Source organism: Phyllobates terribilis, unplaced genomic scaffold (genome assembly GCF_046119375.1).
Source record: "Phyllobates terribilis strain yellow unplaced genomic scaffold, ASM4611937v1 Scaffold_51__1_contigs__length_9155689, whole genome shotgun sequence".
NCBI lineage: Eukaryota > Metazoa > Chordata > Amphibia > Anura > Dendrobatidae > Phyllobates > Phyllobates terribilis.
Genome location: NW_027362811.1, coordinates 685,253 through 707,765, shown reverse-complemented (window position 1 = coordinate 707,765; position 22,513 = coordinate 685,253). Strand labels below are relative to the sequence as shown.

Below are 22,513 nucleotides of genomic sequence, written 5' to 3'. Positions count from 1 at the left end.
AGTTTTGATGCCTTCAGTGTGAATGTACAATTTCCATAGTCAAGAAAATACAGAAAAATCTTTAAATGAGAAGGTGTGTCCAAACTTTTGGTCTGTACTGTATATATTTTGAACCCAGAGGTGGGACACAGAATTTGATAACAGTAGGTCATCATATTGAATAAGTTGTCATTAGTCTTGAGCACAAGTGCTTGCTACTTGAGTTTGCATTTTTGTACACGGGTATGCACCATGTATCGCGGGTGCTCTAGTGACATGCTCGAGTCCCCGCCCGCATGTTTCACGGTTATTAGACACCCCAAAAAAAACATGCGGGGGATCGCTTGTGCATGGCAGGCAATTCCCGCAAGTTTTTTTTGGCTGTAAAACAGCTGCAAAACATATGGGGTGGAGACTCGAGCACCCGCAATACTCGGTGCATACCCAAGCTCCCGATGCAAACTGAAGTAGCGAGCAGTTGCGCTCAACACTAGTCGCCATATTGTCGTCATTTTTTTCTTTACTGTTGAAAAAATCCCAACCCCAACACAATCCCAACCCTAGCACAACCCTAACCCAACCATAACCCTAGCCCAACCCCAACCATAACCCTAGCCCAACCCCGACCCTAGCCCAATCATAACCCTAGCCTAACCCTAACCCTAGCCTAGCCCAACCCTAACCCTAGCCCAACCCTAACCATAGCCCAACCCTAAATCTAGCCCAACTCTAGAGTTTATTTTTTACGCCATTCCTCGTGTGGTATAATTGATTAGATGACTTTATTCTTCGGGTCGGTAAGATTACAGCGATACCAGAATCATATCAGTTTTTAATGACTGACAGCTGTCACACTAAAAGACGCTTTTTTTTTTTTGCAAAGACTAGTTTTTGCATCACCATATTTTGAGAGGTATAATTTTTCCACATTTTGGCTGACAGAGTCATGTGATGGCTTGTTTTTTGCAGGACAAGTTGACGTTTTTATTGGTACCATTTTCAGGCAAAGTGACATTTTTTGATCGCTTTCTATTCTGATTTTTGGGAGGCAGAATAAACAAAAACCAACAATTCAGGAATTGTTTTTTTTTATGCCGTTTCGCGTGTGGTAAAATTGATAAGGCAGCATAATTCTTCGGGTCAGTACGTTTACAGTGGTTCCACATTTATATCTTTTTATGTTTTGGCGCTTTTACACAATAAAAACTATTTTATACAAAAAATATTTTTTTTGTATCTCTTTAGTCTGAGAGCTATAACTTTTTTATTTTTTGGCTGATGGAGCTGTATGGCAGCTTGTTTTTTGGGGAACAAGGTGACGTTTTCAGCGGTACCATTTCTATTTGCATTCGTCTTTTTGATCGCATTTTATTGCATTTTTTATTTGGCGGTATCATGATAAAGCATTGTTTTTTGCTTTGTGTTTTTTTTTTTTACCGTGTTCACTAAAGGGGTTAACTAGTGGGACAGTTTTATAGGTCAGGTCGTTCGACCCGGCGATACCACATATGTGTAATTTTATTGCTTTTTTTTTCACAATAATATTTATTTATGGGTACAGTATATATATATATATTTTTTTTTTTTTGATTATTTATTTAAATATTTGTACAATTTTTTTTTTCACTTTCTGAGACTTTTGGTACTTTTACACATTGTCCCACTATGGGACTTTCACTTTTCACATTCAGATCGCCTGTATAGCCTAGGAATGCAGCAGCATCTCTGTGCTATCCAGGCTGTCACAGCTGCAGAGGGAGAAGTTACTTTGGTCATGCACTGCGCATGACCAAAGTAACTTCCTGCTGTCTGGTGACCCGGATGTTGTCATGACGACATCGGGTCGTCATAACAACATCCGGGAGCCACCGCAGATAGCGTGGGACACCGGCAGAGGAGGTAAGTATCGACTCTTCCCTTTCCTTGACCTCGATCTCAGCATTTCGGGGGTTAATGTGCAGGGAGCGATGTGGGACCGCTCCCTGCACATAGAATCGGGTGTCAGCTGTGACAATCAGCTGACACTCAGCGGCGATCGGCCCGCACCGCTTGTGTGCGGGCGTGATCACCACATGAAGTAATAGTACGTCATTGGCCCAATAGGCCCAAGGCACCATGACGTACTATTACCACAAATATCAGAATGGGGTTAAAACATTTCCCACATTCTGAACATGAAAAAGGCTTTTCCCCTGAGTGAGTTATTTGGTGAATAATAAAAATCAATTTATGGTTAAACAATTCCCACTTTCTGAACAGGAAAAAGGCTCCTTCACTGTGTGACTTTTCTGATGTTTATTAACAGCTGATTTCCTCGTAAAATATATTCCACATTAAGAACATGAAAACGGCTTCTCCCCTGTGTGAAGTGTCTGGTGACTAACAAGATCTGATTTCTGGTTAAAACATTTTCCACATTCTGAACATGAAAAAGGTTTCTCTCCTGTGTGAGTTCTCTGGTGATTAACAAGAACTGATTTGTAGTTAAAACATTTCCCACATTCTGAACATGAAAAAGGCTTCTCCCCTGTGTGAGTTCTCTGGTGTAGGATAAGATGTGATTTCTCTACAAAACATTTCCCACATTCTGAACATGAAAACGGCTTCTCCCCTGTGTGAATTCTCTGGTGATTAACAAGCACTGATTTGTACTTAAAACATTTCTCACATTCTGAACATGAAAAAGGCTTCTCCCCTGTGTGAATTCGCTGATGTCTATTAAGGAGTGATTTCTCTACAAAACATTTCCCACATTCTGAACATGAAAACGGCTTCTCCCCTGTGTGAGTTTTCTGGTGATTAACAAGAACTGATTTGTAGTTAAAACATTTCCCACATTCTGAGCATGAAAAAGGCTTCTCTCCTGTGTGAGTTTTCTGATGTGAGATAAGCTGTGATTTCTGTACAAAACATTTCCCACATTCTGAACATGAAAACGGCTTCTCCCCTGTGTGAATTCTCTGATGTCTATTAAGGAGTGATTTCTTTACAAAACATTTCCCACATTCTGAGCATGAAAAAGGCTTCTCTCCTGTGTGAGTTCTCTGGTGATTAACAAGGATCCAATTCTGGTTAAAACATTTCCCACATTCTGAACAGGAAAATGGCTTCTTTGCTTTAGGAGCAGTTTGTTTTTTAATGCTTATTTTGTGACTTTGATTTTCCTTAGTAGTCGGTAATGAATCAGAAGACAGGACCTGTTTCAAAGGATCAGATGATTGATCTTTGCTGTGAAGGGATGATGGTATATCTGGAGTAATGGCATTCACTTCAATTGTATCCTGTGGGATCTCAAGATCATCCGATTTAAAAATTGAAGATGTCAGCCGTCCCTCTGATCTCCTGGTACAGTCATCTGCCAAGAATAAAACCAATTATTATTTTTGAATAAAATATTCTTGAAATTTATATTTTTTAACATTTCTACTTAAACTGTCTGTAAAAAGGGTAAGTTCTGTAAATATATTGAATTATTCACTAAGACAATGACAGTTCACAGTCTAATAGAAAACTTCATAGGATGAACCAGTAGAGCGTGGTGTTCAACTATTTGTTCATTCTGCCTCCCAAATATGGAATAAAAAGCCACCAAACAATGTTATGTAGGTGAAAATAATACCAATAAAAACTTCTACTCATCTCACAATAAACAAGTCCCCACTCAGGTCCATCATCTGTCAGTGGAAAAACAGAGATTTCCACATTATCAGTGGCTCAAAGGCTCTTGAAAAGCAACATGGCTTCCATAAACCAATCCAGCAATATCCGCTCTCCCAAAGTCAGATCTCCCCCTCACTTCTGAGCCTTGCAGTGCGCCCAAAACACATTTATCATCCATGTATTTGGCATTACTATAGTGAGAAGAACCCACTTAATTTACGGTGTGCGTCTCCTGGAGCACAATCTGGGCACTATCTGCAGACACAGGTGCGTTTTTTATGGACTGCAACCTAAACTCTGAGTTACAGGTCATCAGTATCCAGTCTCGGGAAAGAAGAATTACTCATTTAGCAGAAAAGGAGATACTGCCTATTTTGGAAGATTAATTCCCTTAAATCTAATCAGGAACGTGAACGAGTCCCTAGGGCGCTCTGAGTCTTCAAAGAGGTGTTTCAATTTCCCAAAAATAAGAACTTTGTGATATCTTGGGAAAAAAAATACACTTAAACTACACAAAAAATCTGATGGATTTAATCCTTCAGCAGAACGAAAAAGAATATAATGAAGTAGCCATAGAGTTGGAAAAAGTAAAAATAGAACTTCAACTTCTCACTAGAGGCACAAATAATTCAGTTACAACGTTATTCTCCAAATTAGAGAAGAAATTGGTCCCTATACAGACAGAAATAAAACAGAGAAAGAAAGATAGATACATTTTTACGAGACAAATCAGATTATAACGCTGGTTGGATTTTCCACTGGGGTCAACAAAAAAATCAGACAGCGGAAATATCAGAAAAAAGATCAACTGATTATTGGACTACAGATTCAGACTCCAGCACATCAGAAAGTTTCCAGCAGTCTGTCCAGAAACCGCCGCGAAAAATCTCCAAAACATTTTCCACACCCGGTGCATTAAATATCCTTTTAGGAAATCGATCAGAGGAGACGACCCAAGAAAAACAGGAACAAAATAGAAGCAAGTTGCTTGGAGACACTGGACGGAAACTATACAAAAGATCTTACTATTAGTAACTTGACTGACTTCATGATAGATGAGGCGAACACTTCACTGTTATTAAAGGGCTTAAACTAAAATGTAATGAATGAATTTGACTTTGCAAATATTCAATTTGATTTTTTTAAAGCAGTAAAAAAAATCCATCTGTTTAAAACATTCAGCACTGCCGAAACCTTTAATTACATCCAGAAAACCAGGAGAGACTCCAGGTGTGATCAGGTATCAAGGATTCAGTGTTGTCTCCCTTCAAAGAGATGCGACTTTGCTATCTGCCTACAGAACAGAATTCACACTCAGCATCTGAGAACCTGAAGTAAAGTTTTTTAGGCTAAGGCTGAGTTCACACGATGCTGAAATTCTCCAGATTTTTTCCGCTTCTCATGGCAGGAAAAACTCATGCAGATTTTACTTGCGTTTTTCCTGCCAGGTAGAAACGTTTGTCAAGTGTTTTTGCATGCATTTCCGCATGCGAGTTGTCAAGCGCTTTTCCAAGCGATTTTAGCATCACTTGGAAAGTGCTTGACAACTTGGTCACACTATATAAATCCATGCAACCGGCATGGATTTATATAGTGTGATCAAGTTACGATGCTGCATCAATAGTAAAAAAAGAATAAAATGGTGAAAAATAAAAAAAAACCATTATACTCACCTTCCGATGGCCTCCGGTCTCCTTCTCCAGTGTCTTCGACGGCTCGCGGTGGTGTAAAAGGACCTTCCATGAAGTCAGCGGTCGCGTGACCCGTTACATGACTAAATGGCGTCATGGAAGGTCCCCGGGTACCATCCGCACATTGAATCGCTTAATATCCGCATGTGCACATGCAGTCATGCGGATATTATGCGATTCAATGCAAGTCAATGGCGGCAATTACGCCGCGTTTCCTCAAAATTAATGGACATGCTGCGGATTTTTCCGCAATGAACTTTAAGTTTAGAAATAAATTACAATCTTTATTGCGTAATTTTGTAGAGCTCGGCAAATTTCTAAAAGAAGGCTGAAAAACGTATTATGTACCCAAACAAAAGCCAATTGGTATTTTATTCCAAAATTCCACAAATATTTGACAACCCCTATGGGCCACCCTAATTGTGGCGGGCATAGATTCACTAACAGAGCCACTGTCACAATACATAGATTGGCATCTGAGGCCTTGGCTGAAGAATATACCTTCTTAGGCCTCCTTCACATGTACTGGTGATTCCCATATAGGAAAAACTAGTACTGGTGAGATCCGTGGTCTGTGTCCATGTGCCATCCGTATGTGACATCTCTGTGGCATACGGGTGACATCCGTGTATCTGTACGTCCGTGTAACACATCAGTGTGCAGTCCGTATGTCAGTGTGACACGTACCGGCGCCTGGGAAAAGCAGTACAGTTAGCACTGATCCCAAGCGCTGGCTGCTGAAACCAACTCTCATCATTGTCCCTTGTCAATGATGGGAGTTGTATTCAGCCCCAGCTGAGTACATCCAGTGTAAAATGAAGAATTAAAGGGAATCTGTCACCCCCTGGGAGTTATCAGACCTCTAATATGGGCATACAGGTTATAGAAATGTAAATCTATACTTACCTGTATGTCCCATATCAGAGGTCTGATAGCAGAGAAATATATTTTTATTAAATCCATTTTCCTGAGCATGGCATCAGGGGACGCCAAGAAATGCCCAACCATATGCCTAATTTAAATATTCCCCTGCTCCCCTGCCCGCCCCTGTACGTCACATGGCCCTGTGACGTGCAGTCTAGAGCTAAACATCCCGCGCATGCGCAATGAGTATATAGCTGAAGGTGCTATTTGTTTTCTCCCTGCGCTATTATACTTATCTGCTCTAGTGCACAGGCGCCGGGAGTCACTGTGACTTCCGCTCCAGTGACCTCCGGCATGCGCAACAATGAGGTTTGGTCCCCCCTTCCTCTCGGATAGCAGGATGCCGAGAGGAAGTGGGAACCAAACCTCATTGTTGCGCACGCCGGAGGTCACTGGAGCGGAAGTCACAGTGACTCCCGGCAACTGCGCACTAGAGCAGATCAGTATAATAGCGCAGGGAGAGAAAAAAAAGCATCTTCAGCTATATGCACATTGTGCATAAGAGGGATGTTCAGCTTTAGACTGCACGCTACAGGGCTCTGTGACGTGCAGGGGCAGAGGTAATATTTAAATTAAGCAGATAAGCGGACATTCCTTGGAAGGTGAGCCTTCGTCCAAGTCTGAGGTCCAGAGCACTCTGGAGGAGGTTTTCATCCAGGGTATCTCTGTACTTGGCCGCATTCATGTTTCCTTCAATTGCAACCAGTCGTCCTGTCCCTGTACTTGAAAAACACCCACATAGCACGATGCTACCACCACCATGTTTCACTGTTGGGATTGTATTGGGCAGGTGATGAGCAGTGCCTGGTTTTCTCCACACATACCGCTTAGAATTATCACCAAAAAGTTCTATCTTCATCTCATCAGACCAGAGAATCTTATTTCTCATAGTCTGGGAGTCCTTAATGTGTTTTTGAGCAAACTCTATGCGGGCTTTCATATGTCTTGCACTGAGGAGAGGTTTCCGTCGGGCCACTCTGCCATAAAGGCCCGACGGGTGGAGGGCTGCAGTGATAGTTGACTTTGTGGAATTTTCTCCCATCTCCCTACTGCATCTCTAGAGCTCAGGCAAAGTGATATTTGGGTTCTTCTTTACCTCTCTCACCAAGGCTCTTCTCCCACGATTGTTCAGTTTGGCTGGAAGCCCATGTCTTGGAAGACTTCTTTTGTAACCTTGGCCAGATCTGTCCCTTGCCACAATTCTGTCTCTGAGCTCCTTGGGCAGTTCCTTTGAGCTCATGATTCTCATTTGGTCTGTGATATTTTAGTTTTTCTTTTTTTAATAAATTTGCAAAAATCTCTACATTTCAGGGGGGTTTTCAGTCAAGATGGGGTGCAGAGTGTACTTTAATGAGAAAAAAAAAAACTTTTTAGAATTTACCAAATGGATGCAATAAAACAAAGAGTGAAAAATGTAAAGGGGTGTGAATACTTTCCGTACCCACTGTAAAGTGACACACGTCAGATTTGAAAAATGGTCCCTGATTAGGAACACAAAACTGTCTGCGGGAAGGGGTTAAATCAGAGTATTAGGGGGAAATAACTACTGTAGTCAAAAACTGAGTATAGACAGTAACACATCTACTGAAATGATCAAACTCAACAGTCTTCATCAGTGAAAAATGTAAAGGAGAAGAATATTTTCTATCAGATGCGATTCAAGAAGAAATATTAGTCATTTAAAGAGAAATAGTTATAATACTGCAGAGCTGAAGAGTCTTAAATTTAGATATCGGACATTTGGAAGAGACAATGGAGATCTTTTTTTATAGACTACCAGGGAGATACAGTCTCACATAAGTGAGGCCGGCAGATCCCACCACAATCAGACTATCATACAGAATGAACCTGTAAAAAAAGACATAGAAGAAAAAAACATGTTACATCCTCAACAAGAACGTATGTATGAGGGGAGACCTCCAACACTAAATGGAATTGCACTCATTTATGGTGGACCATTGGAGGTATGATGAGTTCTGACCAGAAGAGTAGAGAAAGTATTAGCGCCCCCCATTTCAGGAGAGATTGTGCAGGAATCTGAATTCCTTAGGATGGAAAACATAATGTAATTTATGACATGGAGTGAATCCATGAAACCAGGGCTCGAGCCATGCCACCACATCTCCTGCAGGCGTGAATAGATGTACAGTACAGACCAATAGTTTGGACACACCTTCTCATTTAAAGATTTTTCTGTATTTTCCTAACTATGAAAATTGTACATTCACACTGAAGGCATCAAAACTATGAATTAACACATGTGGAATTATATACTTAACAAAAAAGTGTGAAACAACTGAAAATATGACTTATATTCTAGGTTCTTCAAAGTAGCCACCTTTAGCTTTGATGACTGCTTTGCACACTCTTGGCATTCTCTTGATGAGCTTCAAGAGGTAGTCACCGGAAATGGTCTTCCAACAATCTTGAAGGAGTTCCCAGAGATGCTTAGCACTTGTTGGCCCTTTTGCCTTCACTCTGCGGTCCAGCTCACCCCAAACCATCTCGATTGGGTTCAGGTCTGGTGACTGTGGAGGCCAGGTCATCTGGCGTAGCCCCCCATCACTCTCCTACTTGGTCAAATAGCCCTTACACAGCCTGGAGGTGTGTTTGGGGTCATTGTCCTGTTGAAAAATAAATGATGGTCCAACTAAACGCAAACCGGATGGAATAGCATGCCGCTGCAAGATGCTGTGGTAGCCATGCTGGTTCAGTATGCCTTCAATTTTGAATAAATCCCCAACAGTGTCACCAGAAAAGCACCCCCACACCATCACACCTCCTCCTCCATGCTTCACGGTGGGAACCAGGCATGTAGAGTCCATCCGTTCACCTTTTCTGCATCGCACAAAGACACGGTGGTTGGAACCAAAGATCTCAAATTTGGACTCATCAGACCAAAGCACAGATTTCCACTGGTCTAATGTCCTTTCCTTGTGTTCTTTAGCCCAAACAAGTCTCTTCTGCTTGTTGCCTGTCCTTAGCAGTGGTTTCCTAGCAGCTATTTTACCATGAAGGCCTGCTGCACAAAGTCTCCTCTTAACAGTTGTTGTAGAGATGTGTCTGCTGCTAGAACTCTGTGTGGCATTGACCTGGTCTCTAATCTGAGGTGCTGTTAACCTGCGATTTCTGAGGCTGGTGACGCGGATAAACTTATCCTCAGAAGATGAGGTGACTCTTGGTCTTCCTTTCCTGGGGCAGTCCTCATGTGAGCCAGTTTCTTTATAGCGCTTGATGGTTTTTGCAACTGCACTTGGAGACACTTTCAAAGTTTGTCCAATTTTTCAGACTGACTGACCTTCATTTCTTAAAGTAATGATGGCCACTCGTTTTTCTTTACTTAGAATTTGTATTATGGCAAGAAAAAAGCAGCTAACAGTCTATTCAGTAGGACTATCAGCTGTGTATCCACCAGACTTCTGCACAACACAACTGATGGTCCCAACCCCACTTATAAGGCAAGAAATCCCACTTATTAAACCTGACAGGGCACACCTGTGAAGTGAAAACCATTTCCGGTGACTACCTCTTGAAGCTCATCAAGAGAATGCCAAGAGTGTGCAAAGCAGTCATGAAAGCAAAAGGTGGCTACTTTGAAGAACCTAGAATATAAGACATATTTTCAGTTGTTTCACACTTTTTTGTTAAGTATATAATTCCACATGTGTTAATTCATAGTTTTGATGCCTTCAGTGTGAAACAGTTTTCATAGTCATGAAAATACAGAAAAATCTTTTAATGAGAAGGTGTGTCCAAACTTTTGGTCTGTACTGTATATTACAGCCATCAGCCACACACAGCTTAGAGATGCAGTGGGGAAAATAAGTATTTGATCCCTTGCAGTTTTTGTAAGTTTGCCCACTGACAAAGACATGTACAGTCTATAATTTTAAGGGTAGGTTAATTTTAACATTGAGAGATAGAATATCCCCAAAAAAATCACACTGTATAAATTAAATATTTTTTTTTTGCATTTTGCAGTGAGAAATATGTATTTGATCCCCTACAAACCATTATGAGTTCTGGCTCCTACAGACCAGTTAGACGCTACTAATCAACTCATTACCTGCATTAAAGACAGCGGTCTTACATAGTCACCTGTATAAAAGACTCCTGTGCACAGACTTAATTAATCAGTCAGACTCTAACCTCTACAACATGGGCTAGACCAAAGAGCTTTCTAAGGATGTCAGGGACAAGATCATAGACCTGCACAAAGATGGAATGGACTACAAAACCATAAGTAATAAAAAAAAGTAAGACACTGGGTGAGAAGAAGACAGCTGTTAGTGCAATAGTAAGAAAATGGAAGAAATACAAAATGACTGTCAATCGACATCGATCTGGGGCACCATGCAAAATCTTACCTCGTGGGGTATCCTTGATCATGAGGAAGGTAAGAGATCAGCCTAAAACTACACGGGGGGATCTTATTAATGATCTCAAGGCAGCTGGGACCACAGTCACTAAGAAAACCATTGGTAACACATTATGACGCGCCCCTGGGTCTGTGTCGCGCAGCGTTGCGCGCGCGGGAGCCTACCCGGATCCGGATCAGATAGGAGTAGTAGTCTCGTGGCGGTGACCCGGTCCGTGCCCAGGGAGTCAAACTGAGCGGCAGAGTTTAGCAGAAGATGGTACGGTGTTCGACTACGCCACCCGTTGAATGCGGCTATGAAGCCGCCGCTGCAGGGCAGACCGCTGAGGCCGGTGGTAAGGTTGTGCAGCGTAGCTGGTAGAACCCCCAACGGGAGGGGTATGGCCTCAGGGCAACCGATGTGTTTGAAGGGGGGGTAGCAGGAACCACTCAGAGACGGTGCGGTGTACTTCTGGGTCTTTACTGGTGACAAGGTAGACCCTCCCGGAGTACTGGCTAGCGATCGGGGCCTGGTCAGTCCGTGAGCTGATGGGATCTCCCCTGGCCAGGCGGAGTTGTAGGCCTCCCCAACTAATCGTACTCTTCTGGCTACCTTGCTAGAGGCGGGTAAAAGTAGCCCACGTCCCTGAGTGTACCGTGTGGTGCTCACCCGTATGGCCGGTGACTCGGGGCCTTTTGGTAGCTTCCGCTCCACGTCGCGGTGCTGGTCCCTTGCGTATGACCGTGCCTTCGGGTTTCTTGGCCAGAGGACCTGAAATCCCCTGCCGGGCGGTTTCTGCTGCTGGGTAAGGATTAGTCCCCACAGCCTCGGACTCCGGGTCCGGTAAGAACTCTTCAATCAGGGCGAGCTCTACAGCTTCCAGCCCCTGATTCTCTTTTAGCACAGCTCCCACAGAGCTCCTGATCTTTCTTGTTCCTAAAGCTGCTCCACTACAGACCAGACTGTGTCTCTGTCTGTGTTCTCTGCTCTTTCTCCCCCTAACCCTGCCTCAGCCCTAGTTTTATATAGGGGAAGTTCTTCCCCTCCCAGGACTGGGCAGGAGGTGTGGCATGCATAGGATGTCTGACCAGGAAACCTCCCACCTGCTCACAGACGTAATATTGCTATTACTGTGGAAACCAGACCCCTGGGGTGCCACATTCCCCCCTAGTGAAATTTAGTACTCCGGGACTAAACATATTTTTGTAAAACATAACAAGTAAAAACAGAAACAGTACAATAAAGAAAAACACATTAGGATGGTCACGGCATGTCCGCAACCGGGTGCAGTCTTTGAAGAAAACAAGGGTGTCCATTTCACCAAGAGACCGGGAGCCGTAACCAGGTAGGGGTCTGTCCTGCCCCGAGTCCTTAACAGTCTTTAGTCCATTCCTGGGTTACGCTCCAACATATGTACAAAGGATTCCGGATAATCCCTAAACGACACCTATAAAATAACTAAAAATACACAATTATTTACAAGTAACAGAAAACAGGTAAATACAAATAAACAGTTTAAACACTTAGATCCTCCAACGTACGGGCAACTGGCCTCTAGTGGCTCTAGTGGACCTACGGAGCTGACTGACTGGTCCTGAGCTACGGGGTGTAGGAGCTGTCAAAGATAAACTGGGCAGCTGTCTACGGGCTCTTTGGCTCACTAGGGGTACGGCAGGCTCACTATAAGCAGAGGGTTGATCCTCCTGGTCTGCTTGTGTGGGGTCTTCTGCCTCCTGGACCGGCTGCTCTTCCAGCTCTACCTGTCTCTCCGTAGGTACTTGAGATGCTGGTTGGAGGAAGGTGAGGACGGGTACCACAACTGCACCATTGACTTGAGTCCAAGACCGAGGGAAGTCTCCGAGCACAGTACTGACCATATCTTCCCTTTCCTCTGCGGGTCGAGGGTCTTCTTGTTCTTCTTCAGGGTTTCGTAGCTGTTCGGGACACTTCTTCAGGTGATCTCGGGAGACAATGGCTGTGGTTTCTCCTCCGTCCTTACTGATTATGCAGACTTTCGGGTTCTCATGGCTTGAGGGCAGTACGGTGTACGGGTCCTTCTCCCACTGGTCGTCCAACTTGTGGAGGCGTCTCTTCCTCTTCAAGACCTGCTCTCCAGGTACCAGGGGAACAGCGGGAGCATACTGGTTGTAAGTCTTCTCCTGTCTTTCTCTAGCTTGACAGAGACTTCGCTCCACGCTCTCCTGTACTTTCCGGTACTGCTGCTGCCTTTCTGTGTCCCAGTCTGCTTCTGGTGAAGTGTCCTCGGGTGTCAGGACTCCCATCTCCAGATCAACAGGAAGCTTACCAGGTCTTGCTCTCATTAGGTAAGCCGGGGTACAGTTGGTAGAACCTACCGGGATGTGGTTGTATAGGTCCACCAGATCAGGCAGTTTCTCAGGCCACAGACTGCGTTCTTCCAGGGGCAATGTTTTCAGAAGATCTATCACCACCTGGTTCATTTTCTCGCAGAGCCCATTGGTTTGCGGATGATAGGGTGTTGTTCTTATCTTCCGGCAGCCATACAGAGTACAGAACTCCTGGAAGACTTCCGCTTCAAAGGCAGGTCCCTGGTCCGTCAGCACCTGCTCCGGGTATCCGTGTGGACGGCAGAAGTGCTGCTGGAAGGCTCTAGCTGCTGTTTGAGCCGTTAAGTCCTTGACGGGGACGACAACCAAGAACCGGGAGTAGTGATCCACGATGGTTAACGCATAGACGTAGCCACTTCTGCTGGGGGTCAATTTTACATGATCCAAGGCTACCAGTTCCAACGGCTGCCTGGTGACGATGGACTGCAGGGGAGTCTTCTGGCTGGCACGGTCCTTCCTTCTTAGGTTGCATGGGCCACAGTCTCTGCACCACCTCTCGATGGTTCCTCTCATGCCTACCCAGTGGAACCGCCCGCGCAGCAGGAACTCCAGCTTCTTCCATCCGAAGTGCCCAGCTCCGTCGTGGTATGCCTCCAGCACCATAGCTGCGTCTCTTCTTGGCACCACTACTTGCCAGACCAGTTCATGCGTCCGGGAGTTAACCATTCTGCGGCACAACTTCCCCTTGTAAAGGAACAGTCGACTCTTCTCAGCCCACAGTTGCTTGGTCTCCTCCGGAGCGTCTGGGTCAAGGCGGGCATCTGGCTGAGTCAGCATCTCCTTCACCAGTCGGACGGCGGGGTCACTGTCTTGCGTTTCCGCCCAGTTGTAATGAGGTAAGGGGTTGAACGTCGCGGATTGCTTACTCCTTACACGGTGGGAATACTGGATAGTCCCATGCCGGTGGAACGCGGGAAGTTCAACTTCTTCCAGTTCCTCTGGATCTTCCCCTACGTCCGGTAGGTTTGGCATTCTGGACAGGGCATCCGCGTTGGTATTGGAGCGTCCTGCCCGGTATTTGATCGTGAACTCATAGTTGGACAGGCGGGCCATCCATCTCTGCTCCAGGGCACCGAGTCTTGCCGTATCCAGGTGTGTCAACGGGTTGTTATCCGTGTACACGGTGAACCGGGAAGAGGCGAGGTAGTGCTTAAAGCGTTCGGTGACTGCCCATACCACTGCCAGGAATTCTAGCTTGAATGAGCTGTAATTCTCAGGGTTTCTTTCGGTGGGTCGCAGTTTTCGGCTGGCGTAAGCAATTACCCGTTCTTTCCCCTGCTGGATCTGGGACAGTACGGCTCCTAGCCCGATGTTACTGGCGTCGGTGTAGAGGATAAAGGGCTGGCTGTAATCCGGGTACGCCAGAATTTCATCCCCCGTGAGGGCCATCTTCAGCTGGCGGAAGGACTCTTCTTCCAGCTTCTCCCATCTGAAGGGCGGCTTCTGGTTCTTGGCCTTCCTGGACTGGCCTATCAGGAGGTCCTGCATAGGAGCTGCCTTTTTGGTGAAACCGGGAATGAATCTTCGGTAGTAGCCTACCAACCCGAGGAACTGCCGCACTTCCTTTACGCTGGAGGGGCTTGGCCATTCCTTAATTGCGGTGATCTTATCAGGGTCGGGAGCCACTCCGTCAGCACTCACCACGTGTCCCAGGTACTGCACCCTTGGTTTCAGGAGGTGACACTTGGAGGGTTTCACCTTTAGGCCGTAGTTTGCCAGGGCTTCGAACACTTCTGCCAGGTGTTTCAGGTGGTCCTCGCAGGTCTTGGAGTAGACGATGACATCGTCCAGGTATAACAGGACCGTCTCGAAGTTTCGGTGTCCCAGACAGCATTCCATCAACCGTTGGAAGGTTCCTGGTGCGTTGCAGAGTCCGAACGGCATGCAGGTAAACTCGCTAAGTCCCATCGGGGTGGTGAATGCTGTCTTCTCCCGGTCCGCCTCTGCTACAGGAACCTGCCAGTACCCGCTAGTGAGATCCAAAGTAGAGAAGAAGTTAGCAGATCTTAAAGCAGCCAAAGACTCCTCTATCCTTGGTAAGGGGTACGCATCTTTGTGTGTGATACGGTTGATTTTCCGGTAATCTACACACATTCTCATGGTGTTGTCTTTCTTTTTAACCAAGACCAGTGGAGCTGCCCAGGGGCTACAGCTATCCCTGATTACCCCAGCCTCCTTCATGTCTCTAAGCATCCCCTTGGCGTGTTGGTAGTGTGCAGGGGGTACGGGTCGGTATCTCTCCTTTATGGGAGGATGGTCTCCCGTGGGGATGTGGTGTTCTACCCCCCTTACTCGCCCGAAATCTAACGGGTGTTTACTAAACACTCTCTCGTACTCTTGAACCACCCGATAGACTCCTTGTTTCTGGTGTGAGGGAGTGGAGTCAGTACCCAGATGTAGTTGCTGACACCAGTCCTCCATTGGTTTCTTAGAGCCGTTACCTTCCTCTGGTTGAGATGGAGGCAAGGGTTCTACGGCCTGTACAGAATTCTGGTTTATGGTGAACAATTTAGCTAGCGTGGCATACCGGGGCAGGTACACTTCCCTTTTCCCGATGTTTATTATGCGAACGGGCACCCTCCCATGGCGTACATCAACCACCCCCCGTGCTCTCAAAATGGTGGGCCTACTGTCTGAGTAGACGGGTTCTACCATTGCTTGGTAGTCTCTACCTCTCAGACCAATAGCTGCCCGGCACCAAATCATCATTTCACTTTTCGGGGGCATGGCAATAGGGAAAGGGTCACACATTCTCACGCTACCAATCTCACCACCGGAGAGTTCCACCTGTTGCCGTCGCATCAGTGCCCGGATCTCTTTTTGGAGCACTCGCTGCTGGCCGGAGCTGGCGTTCTTGGCAACCTGCTGTAAAATGAAAATCACCTCTGCAAGACAATTTTCAATCACATTAGTTCCTAGCGTTATCTTTGGGTGACTCTCGCGCTTGTCAATGTCTACAATGATCAGTCCCTGTGCTGCCAGTTCGACTCTACCGATTTTAATGGTCATCTCTTTGAATCCGATCTGTGGCACGGGTTGACCATTGCTGGCGATGATACTCAAGTCGTCGTCAGGGTAGCGGGTTATATCCGAGTCATTCCAGTACTGCTTGAAGAGCACGTACGGGATGGTGGTGACCTGTGACCCGGTGTCCAGTAGGGCACTCATAGGAATGCCATCCAGTACTACAGGCAAGACTGGACGTCCTCCCACGTATTTGTCACGCCAGTTCGATGGGCCTGGTGATCTTATTCCTAGGGGTTGGCCCTCTACCCCAGGTTGTGCCAGTTTAAAGGACAGTACCTTGCCATATGTCCGGGTTGATTGCAGCGGCGGCAGATGGGTTGTCCGTCCTCGTTGTATCGGTCGCTGGGCCTTCCTCTGGCCGGTGGGGTCCTCCTTGGTCGACGCCACGGGATGTCCTCCGGTCCGGATGCCAGCTGGATCTTCCCTGGAGCAGCAACCTGTAAAGACTGCACAGTTCGGGTTAGCGCAGCAACGCTTTTAGCTAGCTCTTGGACCTGATGGTGCAGGTCTGGAGCCGGGTCATTGTTCAAAGCCTGCGCATCAGCTCCCACAGGCCCTGCCGACAAGGGCGCCGCCTCCTGGTGGTAAGCGGTAGTAGGGCGTCTGTGGGTCACAACGCCACCCGGTGCCGGTTCTCGGAGCACCCGGATGGCTCTGTCCTTGAACTGTGCAAAGTCCAGATGAGGATCCTGTAAGGCCATTGCCCGCAACTGGGTTCGGTGGGCATTGCAATATAATCCCTCTATAAATTGTTCGGTAAACAGCCTGTCCTCGTTTCCCACGCCGTCAGGGTCGGTCTGCTTAATGGCTCTCAGGGCCTCTTGTAGGTTTAGTGCATAGTCCCTTATATTCTCATGTGCTCGCTGTTTGCACCCGTAGAATCTAAGCTTGATCTCGGCTGAGGTGCGGGTATCAAAGGTGTCCTTCAGCCGGGTTAATATCCCTGCGACAGTCCTCCTCCCAGGTGGCCAGGACTTTACCTCCCTTTGGGCTGCCTCGGTTAGTTGGGCCACCAGGATGCTCACTTTTTGCTCTTCTGTGAGGGGGTACACCTGGAAGAGGCTATCCAGCTTTTCTCTAAAGTCATTCAGGGTATGTGACTCCCCTGAGTACTGGGGTAGCCAGGCTGCCCCCGGGATATAGGGCATCGTGAAAGGCATGACCGCTGCAGCAGTGGCGCTGGCGGTGGCTGCAGCAGTGAAGCTCTCCTCCGTATCCGACATCTTCCTCCCCCCTAGTGGACCGTGGCCTACCTTGCGATGATCCTCTTCCGTAGGCCGCGGCTCCGCAGTGGATCGTCAGGGTCGAGGACCTTCCGTCGCGCTTCTGTGACGTCGGCGTCTGCTGGGCTCCTTCCAGGACCTTACGCAACGTCCGGACGTAAGGCGGAGCTTCAGTTCTCGCGCGCTTTCGGAGTCCACGCCCCTCTTCTTCCCGCGCGGCGTCTTCAAGATGGCGTCCAACGGCGGGAAAACTCCACGGATGGCGGGAAGAAGGCAAAAGATGGCGCCGGATGGCGGGAAAACTTCACGGATGGCGGGAAGAAGGCTGAAGATGGCGCCGGATGGCGAGAATCTCTTCACCACAGGTTAGTTTAAAAGTCTCTTTTTCAGGTACGCAGTACCCGGCGGTTGCGGGCACGAAATCCTGCCGACTACGCCAAAAGTTGACGCGCCCCTGGGCCTGTGTCGCGCAGCGTTGCGCACGCGGGAGCCTACCCGGATCCGGATCAGATAGGAGTAGTAGTCTCGTGGCGGTGACCCGGTCCGTGCCCAGGGAGTCAAACTGAGCGGCAGAGTTTAGCAGAAGATGGTACGGTGTTCGACTACGCCACCCGTTGAATGCGGCTATGAAGCCGCCGCTGCAGGGCAGACCGCTGAGGCCGGTGGTAAGGTTGTGCAGCGTAGCTGGTAGAACCCCCAACGGGAGGGGTATGGCCTCAGGGCAACCGACGTGTTTGAAGGGGGGGTAGCAGGAACCACTCAGAGACGGTGCGGTGTAGTTCTGGGTCTTTACTGGTGACAAGGTAGACCCTCCCGGAGTACTGGCTAGCGATCGGGGCCTGGTCAGTCCGTGAGCTGATGGGATCTCCCCTGGCCAGGCGGAGTTGTAGGCCTCCCCAACTAATCGTACTCTTCTGGCTACCTTGCTAGAGGCGGGTAAAAGTAGCCCACGTCCCTGAGTGTACCGTGTGGTGCTCACCCGTATGGCCGGTGACTCGGGGCCTTTTGGTAGCTTCCGCTCCACGTCGCGGTGCTGGTCCCTTGCGTGTGACCGTGCCTTCGGGTTTCTTGGCCAGAGGACCTGAAATCCCCTGCCGGGCGGTTTCTGCTGCTGGGTAAGGATTAGTCCCCACAGCCTCGGACTCCGGGTCCGGTAAGAACTCTTCAATCAGGGCGAGCTCTACAGCTTCCAGCCCCTGATTCTCTTTTAGCACAGCTCCCACAGAGCTCCTGATCTTTCTTGTTCCTAAAGCTGCTCCACTACAGACCAGACTGTGTCTCTGTCTGTGTTCTCTGCTCTTTCTCCCCCTAACCCTGCCTCAGCCCTAGTTTTATATAGGGGAAGTTCTTCCCCTCCCAGGACTGGGCAGGAGGTGTGGCATGCATAGGATGTCTGACCAGGAAACCTCCCACCTGCTCACAGACGTAATATTGCTATTACTGTGGAAACCAGACCCCTGGGGTGCCACAATTATGCCTTAAAGGTTTAAAATCCTGCAGTGCCCGCAAGGTCCCCCCTGCTCAAGAAGGAACATGTGCAGGCCCATCTGAAGTTTGCCATTGCACACCTGTATGATTCTGAGTTATTGCGCGAAGGTGCTGTAGTCAGATGAGACAAAAATTGAGCATTAACTCAACTCGCTATGTTTGGAGGAAGAGAAATGCTGCCTATGACCCAATGAACACCATCCCCACAGTCAAGCATGGAGGTGGAAATATTATGTTTTGGGCGTGTTTCTCTGCTAAGGGCACAGGACTACTTCACCATATCAATGGGAGAATGGATGGAGCCATGTACCGTAAAATCCTGAGTGCCAATCTCCTTCCCTCCGCCAGGATATTAAAAATGGTTCGTGGCTGGGTCTTCCAGCAAGGCAATGACCCAAAACATGCAGCCAAAGCAACAAAAGGAGTGGCTCAAAAAGAAACACATTAAGGTCATTGAGTGGTCTGGCCAGTCTCCAGACCTTAATCCCATAGAAAACTTATGGAGGGAGTTGAAGCTCAGAGTTGCCAAGCGACAGCATCACAATCTGAATGATTTAGAGATGATCTGCAAAGAGGAGTGGACCAAAACTCCTCCTGACATGTGCGCAACCCTCATCATCAACTACAAACAACGTCTGATTGCTGTGCTTGCCAACAAGGGTTTTGCCACCAAGTATTAAGTGTTGTTTGCTAGAGGGATCAAATACTTATTTCTCACTGCAAAATGAAAAAAAAAATATCTAATTTATACAATGTGATTTTCTTGATTTTTTTGGATATTTTATCTCTCAATGTTAAAATTAACCTACCCTTAAAATTATAGACTGTTCATGTCTTTGTCAGTGGGCAAACTTACAAAAACAGCAAGGGATCAAATACTTATTTCCCCCACTGTATATCATGGCACAGGTGTAATGTTTTTTATGTAGTTTATCACAATCCTGTTAGAAGTTAGTCAATTTTAAAAGAAATTGAAAAGTATAAAGGGAAACTCTGTTGTTATTGTACAGAAATTTACACTTGGCCCTCACTGCACATTAAATGTTGTCGATCATAAAAGTGAAGTTTGGTCAGAAAGACTGGACCTGGTCTTGTAGGGACGATATGAGAACATTCAGCAGCACAGAAAGGGCTTCCATTGCCCAAAGTCATTTGAACAGTTTTTCGTGGAGGAGAATGTTGTGATCTAGAGGCAAAATGGTGATCACACGATTGTGATACGGCCGGACTACACGACCGATAAAGCAGCCACAGCCGGTGACTGAGAAGAATCTGTGACTTCTCTGCATTTAGTGGTTACCACTCACCTGGGTAGTCATATGTAGGAATCTCCTCCTTACGCCGCTCATCACACCTCACATATGTCTCTATAGTATTAATGTGGGTCAGATCTTCACCCTGAAACAAATATATAAGTCACAGACAGATGGAGAAGTCCCATCTATGATCAGCTCTAATCCTGCCACCTCCACCGGTCTCATTACACAAGTATAAAACATATAATCCTGGTGGATAAAACAAGACTGAGCACAAGACCTTTACAGCCGTCTACACATCATAGGGGAGATCTCATGACACCTTCTCTCCATCTACCTGATGATCCTGAGGAACATTGGGGTCTTCTTGCTTACAGTCCTGTGGAAGAAGAGGACGGGGACATCTCTCTGGTGTTGTCCTCTTACTGGATAGATCTGGAGGAAACACATACAGGGACTGAATTCATTCTTTACATAGAGATAATTATAGGTTGTGTGTATTTAGTCCTGTCTATTACCTGGTGATGTGAGGGGCTGGGGAACCTCCATCATGACGTCCTTGTATTCATCTTTGTGTCCTTCTAAATACTCCCACTCCTCCATGGAGAAATAGACTGTGACATCCTGACACCTTATAGGAACCTGACACATACAATGATACAGTCATCCCCCGATCCCTCCATAGCGTTACTGTATAATGTCCCAGCATTCCCAGCAGTGTCACCTCTCCAGTCAGCAGCTCAATCATCTTGTAGGCGAGTTCTAGGATCTTCTGGTCATTGATGTCCTCATGTATCAGGGGGTGAGACGGAGATCCTGTGATTGGGCTCAGGGGTCTTCCCCATCCCTCAGACACAGGGTCCTGACAGCGCTCCCTAGAGGTCTTCTTCACTACTGTGTAATCCTGGTTATGGAGAGACACATTAATAAATCTCACTACAGACATTTCCAGAGTCCTCACCTCTCCAGTTCTGTCCATCTGTTATTCCCATAGATAAGAATGATGTAATGTGACGTCATCAGAATCTCTCACCTCTCCAGTAAGCCGGAAGAGGATCTCTAGGGTGAGGTGTAATATCCTCTCCACCATCTTGTCTCTGTCCATATGCATCTCTGATGGGTCCATAAGGAAAATTCTCTTCATTGACAGGATCCGATATTGTACGGACCTGAATGAGAAGAAGATGAGCCGATGTAACATAATAAAAATCCTGTGTAATAATACAATTACTGCAGATAATAAGGGGAAACACATGAGGAGATTTATTATTTTACAGTATTTAATTTTCATCTTTACATCTACTAATAAAACCTTTATATTTTAGGCCACAGACAAGCAGTTTCTTCCTCGGAGTCGGCAGCTGAATACGTTTGTCACGAGATGGTTGTCTGATGGTTTTACGAGATGGTTGTTTGTTCTCGGCCCCGACCGTTTCACAACTCCTGTCTCCTGGTTTAATCCCAAGAGAAGCCGATAACGAGAACCTGCCTTACACCTCTGGGTTTTCACCGATGCGGCATTGATGAATGTCCACCATGTAAATATGCCGAACACAAGAAATAGGTTTAATCACATTAAATAAAAACATTTCATTACACAATGGATCGCCTGCAGCGGTGAATTTGTAGCATATGGCATTCAGTGTCTGGGGTGTAATTTCAGATATGTCGGCTGCTGCTCCCGTAAATAAGGCAGAGAATTAATGAGCACATAGGAGACCCCACTAATCCCGCGGCCATTAACCCCTCCAACGATTCCACACATTTCCTAAGAGAACACAATGGGGACTGTAAGAACGTTCAGTTTTGTGGCACTGAAAGGGTAAATAGCTGAGGTGGAGGAGAGATGGCGGAGGAGCATTGCTGAACCTGAGGGTAAATCCATCGCACCGGAGGAATAAAGAGAATATGGGGGCGATTATCACCAGTATCTACATCACTGTGCTGGAACTAGGAGAGAAGGAACGGCCATTGTGTGAGGACGTCTCTGGGCTTCTGTCCTTCATCCTGCAGTCGTCTGAAGGGATCTAATGTGGACGGGAACCAGCGAAGCCGCATTCTGCCCACAGCTGTTACCTCACTGTTCACACCACACAGAGACCCCCAAAGAGCCTCCGTGCTGAAGGGGTTAATGCCCCCTGTGCCCAGTAATGGGGTCTCCACATACCTCCACCTGCAGAGCTGCCACCACGTATATGGCTGTTGTGTGCGCACAGGACCTGTGATGAGGTCACAGGAGGGGAGGAGTCAGTGGTCACATGATCAGGGGCCTCAGTGGATGCACAGTGTGAACGTGGGATTTTCCTGGAGACAAATAGACGACACATGAGGTGATTATCACCAGTTCCCGGACGTCTACTATATGGCGGCATATGATTGTGCTATCCACTTCATGCCAGGAGCTAAAATGCTGAAATCTCGTATGTTTAACCCCTTCCAGGGAGGGCGGCCTTGATAGACTATATTCAGAGTCCAGATAAGGGATCGTTCACATCAGCAGATTATAAATCGCTCCGATGTTCATCCCGTTCATCTTTTTCT

General features: G+C 46.8%; 1 protein-coding gene across 3 annotated transcripts; it reads right to left on the bottom strand.

The window, feature by feature from the left end:
• Positions 1-1,893: 1,893 nt before the first annotated feature.
• LOC141191696 (oocyte zinc finger protein XlCOF7.1-like) lies at positions 1,894-22,256 on the bottom strand. 3 transcript variants are annotated; one of them, XM_073661636.1, is made up of 8 exons: positions 22,140-22,206; positions 21,285-21,470; positions 21,006-21,141; positions 20,697-20,876; positions 20,491-20,614; positions 20,310-20,407; positions 20,024-20,114; positions 1,894-3,334 (listed from the first exon to the last, which is right to left on the bottom strand). In XM_073661636.1, the coding sequence occupies exons 3-8, from the start codon at positions 21,114-21,116 to the stop codon at positions 2,313-2,315; spliced, it is 1,626 nt and encodes a 541-aa protein (XP_073517737.1). In that variant the 5' UTR covers positions 21,117-21,141; positions 21,285-21,470; positions 22,140-22,206; the 3' UTR covers positions 1,894-2,312. The 3 variants fall into 3 exon arrangements, with proteins under 3 accessions (XP_073517737.1, XP_073517736.1, XP_073517735.1); XM_073661635.1 differs by lacking the exon at positions 21,285-21,470 and having other exon boundaries at positions 22,140-22,256; XM_073661634.1 differs by lacking the exon at positions 22,140-22,206 and having other exon boundaries at positions 21,285-22,133.
• Between the last annotated feature and the right edge of the window lie 257 nt (positions 22,257-22,513).